The sequence below is a fragment of the Numenius arquata genome, chromosome 8 (assembly GCF_964106895.1).
Source record: "Numenius arquata chromosome 8, bNumArq3.hap1.1, whole genome shotgun sequence".
Lineage (NCBI taxonomy): Eukaryota > Metazoa > Chordata > Aves > Charadriiformes > Scolopacidae > Numenius > Numenius arquata.
Genome location: NC_133583.1, coordinates 7042706 through 7058158, shown reverse-complemented (window position 1 = coordinate 7058158; position 15453 = coordinate 7042706). Strand labels below are relative to the sequence as shown.

General features: G+C 46.4%; 1 protein-coding gene across 1 annotated transcript in view; it reads right to left on the bottom strand.

The window, feature by feature from the left end:
* Positions 1–1990: 1990 nt before the first annotated feature.
* The window catches only part of LRIG1 (leucine rich repeats and immunoglobulin like domains 1), a 92106-nt gene continuing 78643 nt past the window's right edge, over positions 1991–15453 (bottom strand). Inside the window, exons 10-19 of the mRNA XM_074151397.1 lie at positions 13946–14017; positions 12584–12655; positions 10156–10319; positions 8022–8342; positions 7081–7362; positions 6099–6518; positions 4658–4780; positions 3904–4050; positions 2422–2730; positions 1991–2223 (exon numbers count right to left, since the gene is read on the bottom strand). Coding sequence (XP_074007498.1) covers positions 1991–2223; positions 2422–2730; positions 3904–4050; positions 4658–4780; positions 6099–6518; positions 7081–7362; positions 8022–8342; positions 10156–10319; positions 12584–12655; positions 13946–14017 — 2143 coding nt within the window. The remainder of the gene's footprint in view (positions 2224–2421; positions 2731–3903; positions 4051–4657; positions 4781–6098; positions 6519–7080; positions 7363–8021; positions 8343–10155; positions 10320–12583; positions 12656–13945; positions 14018–15453) is intronic.

Genomic DNA, 15453 nt, shown 5'->3' with positions numbered 1-15453 from the left:
AGGTAAGGCTTTGAATCGAGGTGGCTCCCGGAGGTCAGGCCGGCCGGAAGGCGGTAGCGCTCGGGCAGATCCCTAAGGGGTGGATCTGAACAGAAAAATTAAAACGTTTCTGCCCTTATTTCCGTAATTATTTTGAGCCACAGTACCAGCAAAGGTGGGTTTCCACCAGACTCGGCTTCAGTGGAACTGGCATTTGAGTTGCTCCTAAAGAAAAAAAAGTAACAAGCCCCCCCCCCCGAAATAAATCTTCCCCCCAAAGTAGTCATCACCAGAGTCAGCAACCTCGCGTTAGCAGAACTCAAATTAGGAATAACTGGAAGGGAGTCCTCCATCCACAGGTACCAACACCAACAGAAAGCAGCCTCTCTATAAATAAAAAGCGTCAGAGTGAAGTTAGAAGTGACAAAGATCCGTTTGGCCAACGTGGGTATTTCTTTTTCCCCCCGTTCATGGATGAACTTAAAAGACCACATAAAAATGCTCAGGACGTTTCCATTCAACAGGGTACTTTCAACCGTAAATACAGAGTTTCCCTTCTAAATGAGGGCATTTCCGAACAGCCTAGAATTGCTACACAAAGCAGCCTAATTAGTTGGGAGCGGGTAATTTCATGTGAAGAGTTTGGCTGCAGGTGGGGGTGATGGTGCTCAACGAGAAAGCGCAATTATTGTGTCGCAGGGAAAAAAGTTGTTAAGTATCCGATGAATTCAGGGCGCAGCTGTCAGCTCAGGAGGGTGAGTTTAGTTTTGTTGTCAAAACAGCTCTATGGTTTCAAACCAACACACACACACACACACACACACCCCAGCCCTGAACAGATGTATTTTTTTGGGGGGGTGTGAAAATGCGTTATCCTGGCAGGGGTTATTCCTTCCGAACGGGGCCGGGCTGCGCATCGTTATATCCTTATACGCACCTTTTACAGGTAAAGCCGCTTCCCTTTGGGAGGGGAGATGCCCACAGTTGGGGCCGTAGGTGATGGGTGCCGTGACAGCCTATACGGGCAGGTAACACCATGGGGCAATAAATGAGACCATCCCCCAGTTTCCTGCGTGAATTACTTCTTTTGGTAACGAGCGCTCGCTAATGACGACAGCCTTTTTTGTCTGGTTGGTGTGGGGCTCTGCACTGTCGCGGAATTATTTAGCGCCTCTTGTGTGGTCCACTCTGCCATCACACAGTCGCAGTTCAAATCCTCATTTTTATGCAGTTTTGAAAAGTAACGGAATTTAAGTTCTTCCACCAACAGGAAAAAAAAAATCAGGTTGCTACGTTAATTTCTCACTGCGTGGTTTTTTTTCCTATAAACTTCATTTCAAACAGTTGAAGATCTCTATTTAAATGTGTTAAGTGCAATAAATTTCAAAGGGGAAGAAGGAAATTTGTGCTAAGTAACCCAATTGATACTTGATTTAAAGGAACTTCCATTGAAGAGAGGACAATCCCTTTGGAACAGTCTGGCTTTTTAAAGTTCTGCTTACGCGTTTTAAGGCACCAGAATTATTTCGCTCACAAAGTTTAACAGCAACCTGATACTGAAAACAAATATTGCCAAAATTGTAAAATTTCACTCAGTTTTCCATGCACTAAAGATTAAAATAGCCTCTGTAAAAGATATATATATTTGTATATATATATATTTATATATGAAAACTCTTATGTACAATTGTATCAAATACTTTTCTCTTTACACAATAATCCCTTGCATTTCTGTGCTTCATATGCAAGACAACTTTTGAACGCTTCATACTTCTCAGGGAAGTTTTAAACTATGTACAAACGGATGACGCTCGAACAGGATTGTGTTCCCCATACAAGCTTGTTTCTCATACCTCAGCTGTTTGCCCTTGACAGGTCATCAGTTCAAGATTTGAGGTAGAAGTAAGTAGCCTATATACTCTGTGCAAAAAAAAAAAAAAAAAAAAAAAAATTAAAAAAAAAATAAAAATAATAGCGTGTTTTGTTAATTTGCACATGGCAGCCTGTCCTCTCAGTCCAGCGATCTGTTGGGTGGCTTCAGCTCGTGAAGGGTGTCGCGGGGCTTGGGGGCGCAGCCGTTGGACAGGAGAGCTCGCTTCACCTCCCCTTCGCTCTGCAAATCCAGTAGCGTCGGGGACGTTTCGGGCAGCACGTTCAGTTGCTTTAGTGACCCTCCTGCCGCTGAGGCTCTCACCAAATTAAGGTTGTTGAGCTCTGAAGGTTTTGCTGCTGGTGGTGAAGAGCCTGCAAAAGACCAAAGCAGCAGCACGGTGAGCTGACCCCTCAGCCCTGACAGCGCCCCTCGAGAAACCAGCCCTGCCGCCACCAGTCAACGCCGTAGCGCCAGTTAAAAAAGCTGATGGGAGAAAACAGGGCTCCGAGAGCCCGGATGGTATTTTATTACAGCTGGGGAGAAAAAGGCACCCCCGAGGAAACACCTACCGTGTTTCTCTGCGAGCAGCGGGCTGGTGGTGCTCACGGGTCTTATTCTGTCGTGGTTGCTGGGGTAAAGGGTCCCGTCTGTTTCCACCCTCTTGCCGCCGGCAATCCCGTTGCACGGCTGAGGATGAAGAAGGCTGGTGCCTGCACCCCTCTTCCTGCTCCGTTCCTTGCTGCTCAGTGCGTTTGGGTAGGTGTTATCCACAGTCTGAAGGCTCTCGGAGTAGTACTCCCCCTCCCGGGGGTAAATGTGGACGTTGATGCTGTCGGTGCTGCCGCTGCAGTCCGCGCACACAACCGGGAGGCCGTAGCCTGTGCGGGAGGAAGGGAAACGGAAAGCAGGAAGATGAACCAGCTGGAAGTTGTCAGCGCTGAAGCACACAAGGTGCGGAAGGAAAAGGCAGGTCTGTTTAGTTCATCTGTCCCTCGGCAGTGCGGGAATCACTCGCTACAGAATACGGACGTTTCTTGCTTTGTGCCAGGGCTAGTGAATACCTGTGTTTTTCAGAACCCTGTAGCTACCGCTCAAGGTAGTTCCAATTAACAGGTTTCAGTTGGTTGGGCCTTTTTACTCCAAAGAAGTTGTGACTTTTTTTTTTTTTTTTAAATAAACTATACATTTATTTCCTTTTCTAGACTTTCTAGTCAGTGTATAAATAGACAGTGGATCTTTCCTGTACCTGCTTCAAAATACAAAGTTACCGTCTTATTTTTGTGCTGCTGCTTCAGAGGGTTCCCCGTCAACCCGCACCGGTATCTCACGGTATGTCATTCCTGCTAGGGGCAGGAACAGATGCGCAGAATTCAAAGGAGCAAGCAGGAAGGAGTTTCCAAATGTTGAAAGTTAATTTCCTTAGTGCACTCAACAACTTTCCGTTATTAAACTTTACAGTTTTCTCCCGGAGAGAAAATTTCTTTCGCTGGCTGTTTTTTTGTGGATGTTACAATACAGCAGGAGAACAGAAAAAACATCCTAAAAATAGAAACCTGTGAGTGTAACACCCAAGAAATTGGCAAAGCGCAGAGGCAGGTGCAGCCCAAACCAACCTTTACATTTTGAAAATAAAAAAAAAAAAAAAAAAAAGCTGAGCTTTGAAGGTGACAGCCTCTTTAAAGCGCCGTGAAAAATTTTAACACCTTCAGTCTGAAAGGGTTCTCACGTTTTAGGAGCAGCTCAAATCAAATTACCCATCAGCCAGCTGCACGGAGCGGTGATGGGGAGCTCTGAGCGCCTCTTGCTGACGGTTCCTCCGATTCGAACTCTCCGGGTTTGATAGAGGATCAAAGCAAGCAGGAGAAACTAGATTTACTGTGCTCACACCTGAGAATCATTCTGGGCTTTCTGTTGGTTTTTTTAGTTGTTTTTTTCTTTTTTTTTTTTTTTTTTTCTGAAGATAACAATTTCTCGTTTTAATGCTGTCTGACTCGGAGGCTTTCTGATCTGTACAAACACAAAATACCTTTCCAGATTAATGGGTTTTGTACCTGTCTTATCTGGAACGAGCATTCCATCAGCCGTGTCTTCGGTTTTCCAAGTGTCTTTATTATAGCCGATACACAGCTTGGGCTGTCTGCATCCTACAGCGGGAGCTTCAACATCTGGACACCTTCCAGTATCAGCCTGACACATACCTGCAACAAATGAAGCGTCTGGCTAAAGATTACAACCATCTGCTCTCGGTTAAACGACTTGTTAGTCTTATTTCGAATGCAAAAGCCACGAAAGGGAGAAAAATAGCAATGGAGATAGTAGATAATTTTAAGGTAAAGTTTAACAGAGTAAATGCTGTACAATCTCAGGAGAATCTTAGTTCAGAACGCTTAACTTTTCCTTCCTAACGTGCCGTGTTTCAATACTGTAAAATCCCAACGTTTACTCTCGAAGCCTGAAGGCAGGGACAGGCAACGCTAATGTATTTTCTAGTAGAGCTTAACTGTAGGTAACTCGGGTGCCAAAACACTAATCCAAAATTAGCAAAAAAATAGTCCTTAGGGCCTGACTGAGCAGTTTCCGAAGCAGTCTGCTGGTACGAACGCTGGTGTTGCTGGGAGAGGACAGCTTTGTGAAGTGAAAGACAGACCCTTGTTCTGCATAAATGCAGTAGCCGGAGAATTACATTATGAAGATCTTTCAGATAACTCCTGACAAGCACAGAAGTACTTTGTACTGTGATTTCTACCTCCTCGTATCAAGTTCAGATAAGAGCATTACAGAAGAAACAATTAAACGGGTTCTCACCGTTGCTGTCTATGTGCCCGTTGGGCTGTTGGGTATCGACTCTGACGACCGCTTCCTGCCGGTCAGAAAGTGTCCCTTGTGAGGACAAGTAGCTGGGCACATCAGGAGGCACAATGGTCTCATCTGGAGCAATGGGAACAGAGAAATGTCAGTTCCTAGTAAGATATAAAGGCTTCTGTTTTCAAAGGCATGTAAAATCACATTTTCAAGAAGGATTTGGGACCAGATCTGTAACTGGCATTTTCTGTAGATGCAATGGAAACTGAACTCCATTCCCCTCGGAAGCCCCAATCCTGATTTTTCAAAGCTTAAAGCTGTGAGGTAACAGTGCTAATAAAGCCATTTTGAGTGTTTCTGTTTGGCACGGTTAATACACGGTAGGTGGAGGTGGAACTAACTCTTCAGAGCAATTAAATCCTCCCTTTTCCCCTGAAATTCGGAGTCCCTCATTTGACTCAAGTCCTCTGTCTCCCAAAGCCACGAGTAAAAGACTCTGGAGAACAGGGTCTTCAATTCACTTAAGCAGGCAAGTAGGTCTAAGGCCCCTTTGCTACCCTGGGCTCTCTCCATCTTGTATCAGGCAATTTCAGTCTCCCTTGTCACGCAAAGGCAAGTGAAACTCAGTTATGCCAGGCATGAAGCCCTAGATTTTCAGGACTGAAAAAAAGGGGGAAAAAAATCCCACCGACACATCACATTGGTCATATGGTATCCAAGACTTCCTTCCTAGCCCGGGTCTTTAAAATCCTGCATCATACTATATCTAAAGATAAGCGTAACATGGGAAGGCTGCAAATCCCAGAAGGGTGGGGAACATCTTAGACTGGTTCCTCCATAGATCTGTTCAGAGGCTGCATAACCTTGAGGGCAGGAGAGTTGAGAGTTTCTTCTCACTGCAACACTTATTTCAGCACTAAATTATCCTCTTTGAGTATCAGGAGGAAGCAATAAACACTACTTCTTCCCCTAAAAAGTGAGGGATGCCCCTCATCAGCAGGGCTACAACAGCTCTTACAGGCAACGTGGAAAAAGGGATTGCGGCTTCAAAGTCTAATTTTTTCAAGTTTTGAATACGAAGTCTTTGAAAATACAGATTCCCAAGAAGTCAGACAGGTTCCCAGCATCGCGGACATAATCCAGACTGTCTCAAGAGTTATCGTTTATGGTCATGGAAAATCAAAGAAGAAAAGCAATGGCTGAAACTACTGCCAAGTGGAAAAGACCTTTCTGAAGAGCAAGCCAAGGGGAGAAACGCAGCTCTGAACATGCTTCAACAGCGAGTGAAAGCTGGTTCCAGCTTTGTGAGCCAAGAGAACCACTGAGATAAGCCAACTGCTTTTGCAGTGTGACTGTGTGGCCACCTGACGTGCCGATTCAGCCTCGGCGGGAAGTCTGACAGCAGAAAAGTTCAGAGAAAGCCTTAGCAGGTGACAAGAGGTACCTGTGTTGGTGACGCTGTATTCTTCACTTTTCTTCCTGGTTTGGTAGATGATGCAGACCCAGACCAGAGAGGTCAGCACGATGCTGCACACCACAGCAATGGTGATGATCCCCACGGTGGTACGGTCCTTTCTACAGCCAAGAGACTGTAAGATGCTCACATGGCTGTGCGCGCGCTCTGTCCCCAGGGTGTTGGACATTTCACAGGTATATTTCCCAGCGTCCTCCAAGACGACGTTCCTAACGATCAGCAGCTGGTTGCCGGAGGTAAAGTGATGCCTTTCTGTCACGACCAGGGGCTGGTCACCTTTCAGCCAGGTAATGCGAGGAGGTGGGCTCCCTGTGGCTTTGCACTGAAGAGCCACAGTCTCACCTACGGACACTACATGGTCTTCCAGTGGATGAATCAAAGATGGTGTCTCTGCAGGGGAATAAACACAGAAATGTAACAACACCTCTTTTTTTTTTTTTTTTTTTTTAAACAGTATTGAACATAACTGATGTTCCTGCAGATAAATCTACAGCAACGCAATACACAGCCACGTGCCCAGGAGCACGGCGGCTGCAAACCACATCAGATCTAACAATCACAACCAAGGCCTTCCCACAGCCAGGTGGTGTTAGTCTTCCCACCAAGGAAAGCCTCAAGGACAAGGGGCAAGAGCTGACACACATCAATTATTTCGTAGGGCAAAAGAGATGGAGCGCCATCTCCTTTTGAAGTCATTTTCCCAGCCAGCAAATAGAGTGGTTGGAGGGGCTTCCTTGGCACAAGAGGAAAAGCAACCTAAGGCTCCTTCTCTTAATCAGCAGGGTACTTTTCATTAGTGAACTACAGTGTAAAAGAAGGAAACAAGACTAATGCAGAGCACTGCCTCTTTGTCCTCTTCCTGTATCTGCAACCACTGAAGAGCTTGAAGAACAATCCCTTCCAGTTCCCACTTCCAGGCCACTCGGTCTCTTGGGGCACTAACGCGTCTTACCCAGTACGGTCAGGGTGGCATTTGCAAGCACAGACCCCGCAGAGTTCTGTGCCGTGCAGCTGTAGACACCCATGTCTTCAATCTTCACATCCGTAATGAAGAAGACATCGTCGTCAGGCATGACGTGCATGCGGCGTTCCCGGGCCGCGGGGAAGTCCGTGCCCCCGTCTTTCTGCCAGGCGATTTGTGGGGTGGGGTGTCCCTCAGCCGCACACTCCAGCCGCGCTGTTGTCCCCGTCCGGCTGGTGATGTCGTGGGGAGTTTTGATAAAGGAGGGCAAAACTGATAAAGACAAAAAAGAAAAAGGGATAAGCAATTCCATCATGAGCAAAAACACCATCTTCTGGGCAGTTCTAACAGTCTTCCTTCCGAGGCAGGAGATTACTACGATAATTACCCCTAGCCAAGAGGACAGCAAGCTGCTTTTGCAGGTTAGATCTAAACTGCTGGGGACTAACCCTGTGTTTCCACTGCACGCACCCCTCTGCAGTGTCCAAGACCCCCCCCCAGTCAGGATCATTAGAGCTGGGTTCAAAGCTAATTTTCTTCTGTGATTAACCTGGAAAGAAACTCCATTCTCTCTTCTACAGAAAACTTTCAATCACTACAGTCCCTCTTCTTTGTATCCTTTTGTATTTTCATTTTCATTTGCCTATTTCATTGGGCAGAGACTTTACCAGAACAGCCAAAGAGAGGCAGCTGAAGCCATTAAGAACGTGCTGAAGGGCTTGGCTGGATGGCAGCCACCACAATCCTGGCATGTGCTCCTCATGTGGCACTTCTCGGCATCCACTGAGATGCAAGCGGCTGGTGTGAAGTGGTTAAGAGGTCCTCGCCATGAGCAATGGACCCTCAGAAGTAACTGACCGCCAAAAATGGGTCCCAGAGAACTGTACCAGCTCAGGCTGAAGAAAGGAATGAGAAAGCAGCTTCCTACTCACCATTAACAGTGAGTCGGGCCTTGTTGGAGTACGTAGAGCCAAAGTGGTTGGTGATGATACACTGGTAACGCCCTTCGTGGGTGAAGGTGACATGTCGGAGGTGCAGAATGGTGGTGTACTCCATCACCTCGCCATCCTTTGCCCGCACATGGGCAAAGTTCTCGATCTCCGCATTGTGCAGCATCTCGTTGTCTTTCTTCCACGCAAACATCATGGGGGAGCTGCTACTGCTGGCGGCCGAGCAAGTGAAACGGATGTCCTTCCCAAGGACAGCCACTGTGGTCTCAGGCTGGATGATGATCTGCGGCTTGGGGAAATCATCTAAGAGAAAACAGCAGACATGGTTAGTTCTGGATTACGGGGAAAGACTGGAGCAAGCAGAGGTGAAATGAGAAATGAGCAGTGTGTAAGTGAAAGACGTTATTGCACATCTGCTTCTACATTCACTGTTGTCTAGAGCAGGAAAGCAGCTTCCTGCTGCAAAGCACTCCCCCTGTCCAGGCTGGCTTTGTAGTGCAGATGGGCCATGCACAACTCCTCTAAGTGGCTCATCTAAGGCAGGACTCCTGTTCCTCTGGTTCCTTCTGTAGCCAGTCCACTGAGATGTTCACTTCGTGACCTCAAACACCTATGAGATGCCCAGCTCTCTTCACCAATGTAGCTCAACCTCAGAAAGACACTATGGTCTAAAGAAAATACCCTTCCTTGTACAACCCACGCATGAAGAGAATACTGAATTTGAAACTTCAACTCCAGGCCTGCATTAGCATCAAGCAGGAGGACACTTAAAGGGCTGCAAATGCCACCTCTAGGGATAAGTGCTCACGAGGAAGGCGACTGCAGCACGCGCTGTCAAAGCAGAAGCAGCTGTATTTGCCTGTCACCCGTCTGGGGTGGAAAGCTTTGCACACTCTTTCTCTGCCCTGAAGATTGTTGGTTTTAGCAAGGTTCCAAGCAGATTAATTTATTAGATTTCTACAAATGGTGTAATTTAATATTTGACTAAGGTTTAATTAAACAGCCAGGCCTCTGGAACCAGGAGTACTAGTGCCTGGAGGACTTGGCAGGCACCAGAGAAGCAAAGCTGTCTTCGCTTTGTGATGTTGCTGTGGGGATGGAGCCTTCACGATCTCTTCTTCCAGATGAATACAGCAAGCCTCCCCGACTGGCTCAGAGGCCACCTAGGCAGAGACCTTCCACTCTGGGATCAAGAGGGACATGGGACAGCAGCTGGAACAAAGCTTTTGTTCCGTGTTGAATGCAAGTCACGCATTCAACTTAGTTAAACAGTGCTTTCCAAAGCTCATTTTTCCTTCATCAAACAGCCATGTGCAGCTCCACCCAGGATCCAGGCTGGTTGGCTCCACACCACTGGGTTTGGCTCACCAAACCAGGCCTTTATTTTGCCCCAAAGCTGGACGCGATGCGTGAGCACTTTGGCCTCCTCTGATCGTTTACGTTTCTTTTCCTTACGAGAGAGGTAGTAGATCTTTGCGTGTGCTGGGTATTAAGTAAAGCTGTTTGCAACCACAGCTCGGGTGCAGAGTCAGCTGCAGTGTTTGAGCGGCACAACAGCAGTAGGTGCTGCTTAGAAGAAAAAACAACCATAGGAGAAAAAAAAAAGAAGATTATAATGCAACTGTTAACTGTCGGCTGGTTCACGTGTAATGCCTTACTGGCCCAAAAGAAAGGAGCTGCGATGGAGAGATTCTACTCTGTCTTTTTTTTAACGCTTTGTTATTTCCAAGAGAGAGAGGAGATGAAGAAGCTCAGAACACTGCAGAGTGACAAAAATGATAGCTGCAGTCTCGGTAGTATCAAACCGAGAGGACCGGGGCAGTCTCTGTGCAGTCCCATTTGGAAGTGGAACAAGCATTAGTCCCTTTTGATTTAATACTCGGGGAGCCCTGTAAGGAATACGCTAGATGCAAGCAATGCGCTGTGTGGTTTTGGTGGGAAATAAATTGTAGCCAATGACAAATTTTTAAAATGCAGGCTCGGGCTTCCTTTGATCCCATTGAATAACAAAACAAAACAGAAACCCTCTCGTAATAACATGCTAGTAGTCAAAGAAAATGTTTCCCAAGTGAGTCCTACCCTTCATACAACCTCAAAACACACAGGCAAGACTTACCACACACAAAACTCTCTGGCAGGATGGCAAAAATGCTCTTGCTTTTTAGTGACTCAGGATGGGCACAGGTGGCCACCACAAAGGATTGCAGCTCTTTCTCAACTAACCACTGGGGCAACCATTTCAGCTGGCAGTCGCAGAGGAAGCTGTCGCTGTTTATGTGGCTGCAGGGAAACAAAACCAACACGAGCCTGCTGTGAGTCCCGTGCAGAGAGGAGGCTGGAAAGCCCACAGCCCTTTTGTGTTAAACACATTCCTCCCTCCCCCCCCAGCATGGGTGGAAGGAAAAAAAGGACTGCAGGGTTGTCCTCGAGGCACTAATGACGTTAAATACGTAACACATTTAAACAGCATTTCATCTCCACGTAGAGCATCCCACTCCTGTGCTCCAGTGACACTCCCCAGCACCTTGTATTTATTAACCAACTTCCAGAGAGATCCCCAGGAACAGAGGAGCAAGGGCATCCCTGCCTTAAGTGAGAGGAACCAAGGCAGATCATCTACAAAGGAGACACAAGTCAATGGCACAGCCCGTCCTGCTCCCATTTCTCATATCTAATTACCACGCGTGTTCCTTCTCTGGCTCTGTGGTTTGAGCATCTTTGGTGAGGACTGAATTCAGGACTTAATTACTGAACAGTGAGAAGATGCCAAGTTCCCACTGTAAGACCCTGAGTTCCCTCAGTGGCCAACAGCAGAGGAGTAAGTGGAGAGGCCCCTGCCTGCGCTCCGCTCCGTAAGGTATGGGTTTGCACACCAGGGATAAGAGGCGTAGCTGACGTTGAGTTTACTGATTAACAGAAGCAGTAGAAGAGAAATGACCACAGACATTTGTGTAAACCCAATACAAACAGTGACTAGTTTGGAAAGCAAAACACAAAAACATTTCTCAGCATCCTAACAGTAACTTAGCACCTTGTTAAGAAAAGAGCTGTGAAAAAGGGGCAAATAAAAGGGGAGCCTCAGGATTTTTTTTTTTTTTTTTTTTTTTTTTTTAAATATTCTGGGCCAAACTGTGTCTCAGCATAGCTCTGAGGCCAGTGAAGAACTGCAAGTTTACATCAACAGGGAGTTCAGACTTTGTTCTGTTTTGGTTCAAGATCTTAGGAAAACCCAGTCTGATCCCTCAAATCGAATGTGAGGATGTCTCAGGGACTGGGAAAATAGCCCCTGACAGAGAAGTCCCGTCCTGCAATACTGCACGTTGTGCAAGAGCAGGATAGCAAGAGCACAGCAGAATCCAAACTCTAGCACTGTGTTGTAAGAAAATGTGAAATCTCCCATTTTTCTACCTGATAACCTCAGGAAATCCTGAAGTCTGAAACTCACCAGGAAAAGGGAAAAGAAAGAAATGGAGTGGAGAGGGAGAGAATGAGGGACCGTAGGGATCTGATTTTCTAAAGTTGTCCAACTTGTTGTCCTAAAAAGATTTGTAGCCCCCAACATAAACGACAGCATGAACGCTGCTGGCTAATGGGGACAGGTCAGAGAGACGCTTAGTATTTAAGACTTCAGTACAATGCATCCTGCATGTACGTGTACATGTGCCCTCTCTGGAAGCCATGGTATAAATGTTCCTTCGCAGTGTCTGGGATCCCACAAGCTATTCCTTAATAAAATCAATCTTTCGCCTTAGTTTTGTTTCAAGAGCCAGTGCAAAAGGTAAGACGGTTAAACAAATAACTGACAGGAGACATTTAACTTATTCATCCCCCAGTCACTGGTATTAAACATCATGGCTAACACTGACCATCCAAATCCCATTTCCAACATCAGGAAGAAGAATTTGAACCTGCCCAAATACCTGATTTCTTTTTCCAGAGGCATTGCACTACTCCAGAGCATAGCAATGCACTGACAGTGGATTAAATATTTATGGTGAAGAAGAGAAAAGGAAACCAGGCAAGACTGGAAACAGTGTCTGATAACGGTGCAGAGCCCTGGCCTGCAGCACAAGCAGCAGCTCTGATAACACATCCGTATTTTTACACCAGAAGGCTGGATGACAAGTGGATCCAGTTCAAATGGTGCTTATCACTAAAATGTCAGTGCTGTACGCGAACCCTAAACATAGGTACAGCAAAGGAGCAGATGGGCCACTGGGAATTAAATCAGTGGCAGCGTGAGAAGGAGAGATGGCTAACAGGACCAGGGCTGGACTTCCTGAGCGGAGATGAATAATTGCACAGATGCGAACCTGCTGGAAGAACCTGTTCCAATGATCTCATTTCACTCACTATTAAATGCAAGATGTTCCCGTGAAAACTACTCATGTGTAAAAATACCCTGCAGAAGAAGACAGAAGGGGGAAGGAAATAATTGAGTGGTAACACGGACAACACCCCACTGGAAACAACATGCTACTTCTCACGTCCAGAGCAAGAAGGATCCCTGCCTCCTTAATGGTGTGTACAGGCCAATTACTTACAGCTGCCGCAGGCTCTTCATCTTAGCAAAAGCGTCCGCTTGAATGGAGCGGATGGCGTTATCCCCCAGGTTCCTGCAGAACACAGTTGAAAGGCAACATGAGCAAAAGGGATGCTATGGCTGTGACAAAGTCTCTCCATATTTAAGCAATGACTCCAGTAGTGGGTGATTTGGTAGCTCCTTGTTAAGGCCATATGCACTTGCAGCTCAAAGAAATGGTTTTCCATAAAACACTTTAATACTGAGTATTACCAAACAACAGCCAACCAACAAAAATTATGGGAATAAATAACTAAGTCATTCCATACCCCATCTTCTCACTACACTTTCTCAGCCTCAGCTACCTCCATCACCCAGAGCTCAGAAATTCCTCAGCCCCCTCGACAACCAAAGATAGTCAGGAATGTTGGATCCCTGGCTAGACCTTCAGCAAACATAAAGAAAGCAAATACTTGCACTAAACGGCATCTGAGAAGTTATTTAAAAGTGACTTTGAGAGGATACTGTTGTGTTCGTAAAACACTGCAACGTTGCCTAAAGAAGGTTTCTTAAAAGCTTCCCTCATAGCTATGGCTAATTAAAAAATTCACTTTTCCTCTGAAAAAGGACAGTGTCAGATTTAGGGCTTAACTTTACCAAGTGAAGCGTAGGACAGACAAGCATTGCTTGCAGAGGAAAATCTCAGTAGAGCATTAATAAGAGAACCTTTATCTGGGAACGTCCTCCCCCCCCCCAGTATGCTCTCAACAGCCATAACATTTCATACAATCAACAGCCAATAAAACATCTAGAGCAAAATCACGTATACTTTAACTTGTCTTAATTCATAAAGGAAGTTATTAATGAAACACTGCTGGAGTCATCAGCCTTGGGACACAGAACAAAAATTACACGGCAGCAGCCAAAATGTACTTGTTGCAAATTGCTCTGAGGCAGTTGTGCTGAACGGGGACGTTTGGTCCCTGCATCGTAAGCAGTCGTTTGCAACATGTGTCACTGCCAGAGCCCAGATTTAGGAGGAAGCTGGGGCAAGGGAGGAGGAGAGAGGGCTACATCTGAAATAGCAGATTTTCATCGCTAGCAGCCTGCAAAGAAGCAAGGCGCAAGTCAAGGCGGTATTTACCCAAGAACAAATCAAAAAATTAAGAGCATGCAGATTCACCATATGTTCTATAACTTTGTTCCTGGCACAAAAAGAGGCCAAAGTTGAGGCGGACTTATAATGAGAAGGAAGCAGGTGGCCCCCACAAATGGACTGGCTTCTCAGTTTACAAAGACGCTATTAAATTGCTAGCAGATCTCTCAAGCAGCTACTTTTGGCAGACCCCCCTTCCCAAACTCCGAGGCATGGTGGGTTACTCACAGGTGCTCCAGGGCCTCCAACCCTGAGAACGCTTTCTTGGCCACCGACTTGATCTTGTTTCCAAACAGAGTTCTGCAGTTTCCAAACATCCAGCGCCAGATAAACAGAGAGAAAATGGGAAGAAGGGGGCAGAAAAAGAAGGAACACAATTAGTGTGGCTTTATCTGATATACGCGCTCAGTGTAAGTCCCGGGAAATCTGAACTGCACGGAGATTAAGAGGGCTGAAGTACACTCGCTTTCCCACTCCTGAAATTAAATCCTTTTATCTGTATTCGAATTTAATAGTGATGACAGCACAAAAGGGAATGTGCCATATCACGTAAAAAGGCAGGTTTGCTCCAGTGCTTGGAAACCAGCTTGCTGAGTAACAGGTCCCCTCTATTCTTTGCAGGCTAGCTGTGGACAGGATTAAGTGCAATGACAGTTTAACAAGATTTTGGTCTCTCCCTGCAACACTTTTCATTTCTGACTTCTTCCCAGATAGTAAAAGAGTGGTAATTCAGTCACTGCTGCTTGGCCTGAACGGACGTCCACGCGCAAGGGCTGAGGGCTGTCTCTTGGCTGCACGTTTATACAGCAGCTGAGGCAACTGCTGACTTCCCTCCTTGGCTTACTATAAATACAACAGCAAAGCAAGGTAATGCAATAAGTAATAGCTGAGTGGTAATTCCAAGGGGCAAAAGGAAGGAGAGGAAAGGTAATGTAAAGAGCTGAGGAGGGTGCTTGCTTGCATCTGTGAGCGGAGAGCATTGCTCCGAATCAGCAGACAGCGGTGGGCAGCGGCAAGAGGAGGACCATCAGCAGGAAACGGCCCATCGCTGCAGCCATCGCAGCCCAGCTGCAAAGCCACAGTTCTCTACAAATATCGACCAGTGGTGATTGGTCAGGGGCAGGGTTCGTGCAAAATGGATGGTCTCCTCAACTGTTTTAATAAAGCATCAACCAATGCCATTAATTAGGAAATGCTTTCCTTCCCCAGGTTCTCTCTGTCAAAGGTTTATCTTCCAAGTGCATCTTTTATCACCACCTGCTCTGCGTGGTGTCCAATGCAGGTCATCACTAACACCTCAGGTAAAAAAATGGTGCACACGGTGCTGCATTTGACTAAGTTTTCCTTCAAGATTTTTCCTTTAGAATAGGGTGTAAAAAGGCCCAAAACCCATGATGGTCCCACTGCTTGCTACTGTCTGGGGAAGGGAGGCTGGGGTACAAGACAGAGCACGAGTGGCCATTTAAAGAGCAAATAGATTTGCAGGAGCTTGTTAGGCTTTTCCAGAAAGCACCCTTCAAGCATCAGGATAATCTGGTGTCTCAACACTGGTGCCCAGAAAGCCCAGTTTCCCTGTGGATGAAAGCGGTGGATGCCATACTGGGTAGAAAGGAAAACTGGGGCTCATCCTGCTGACTGTCACGGCAGGGAGGACTGAGACTGTATCACAGGCTGTCCTTGCAGCCCATTGTCCTTGGAGGGAATCTGGGTGCCTGCCACTGGGCAACAGTATGACC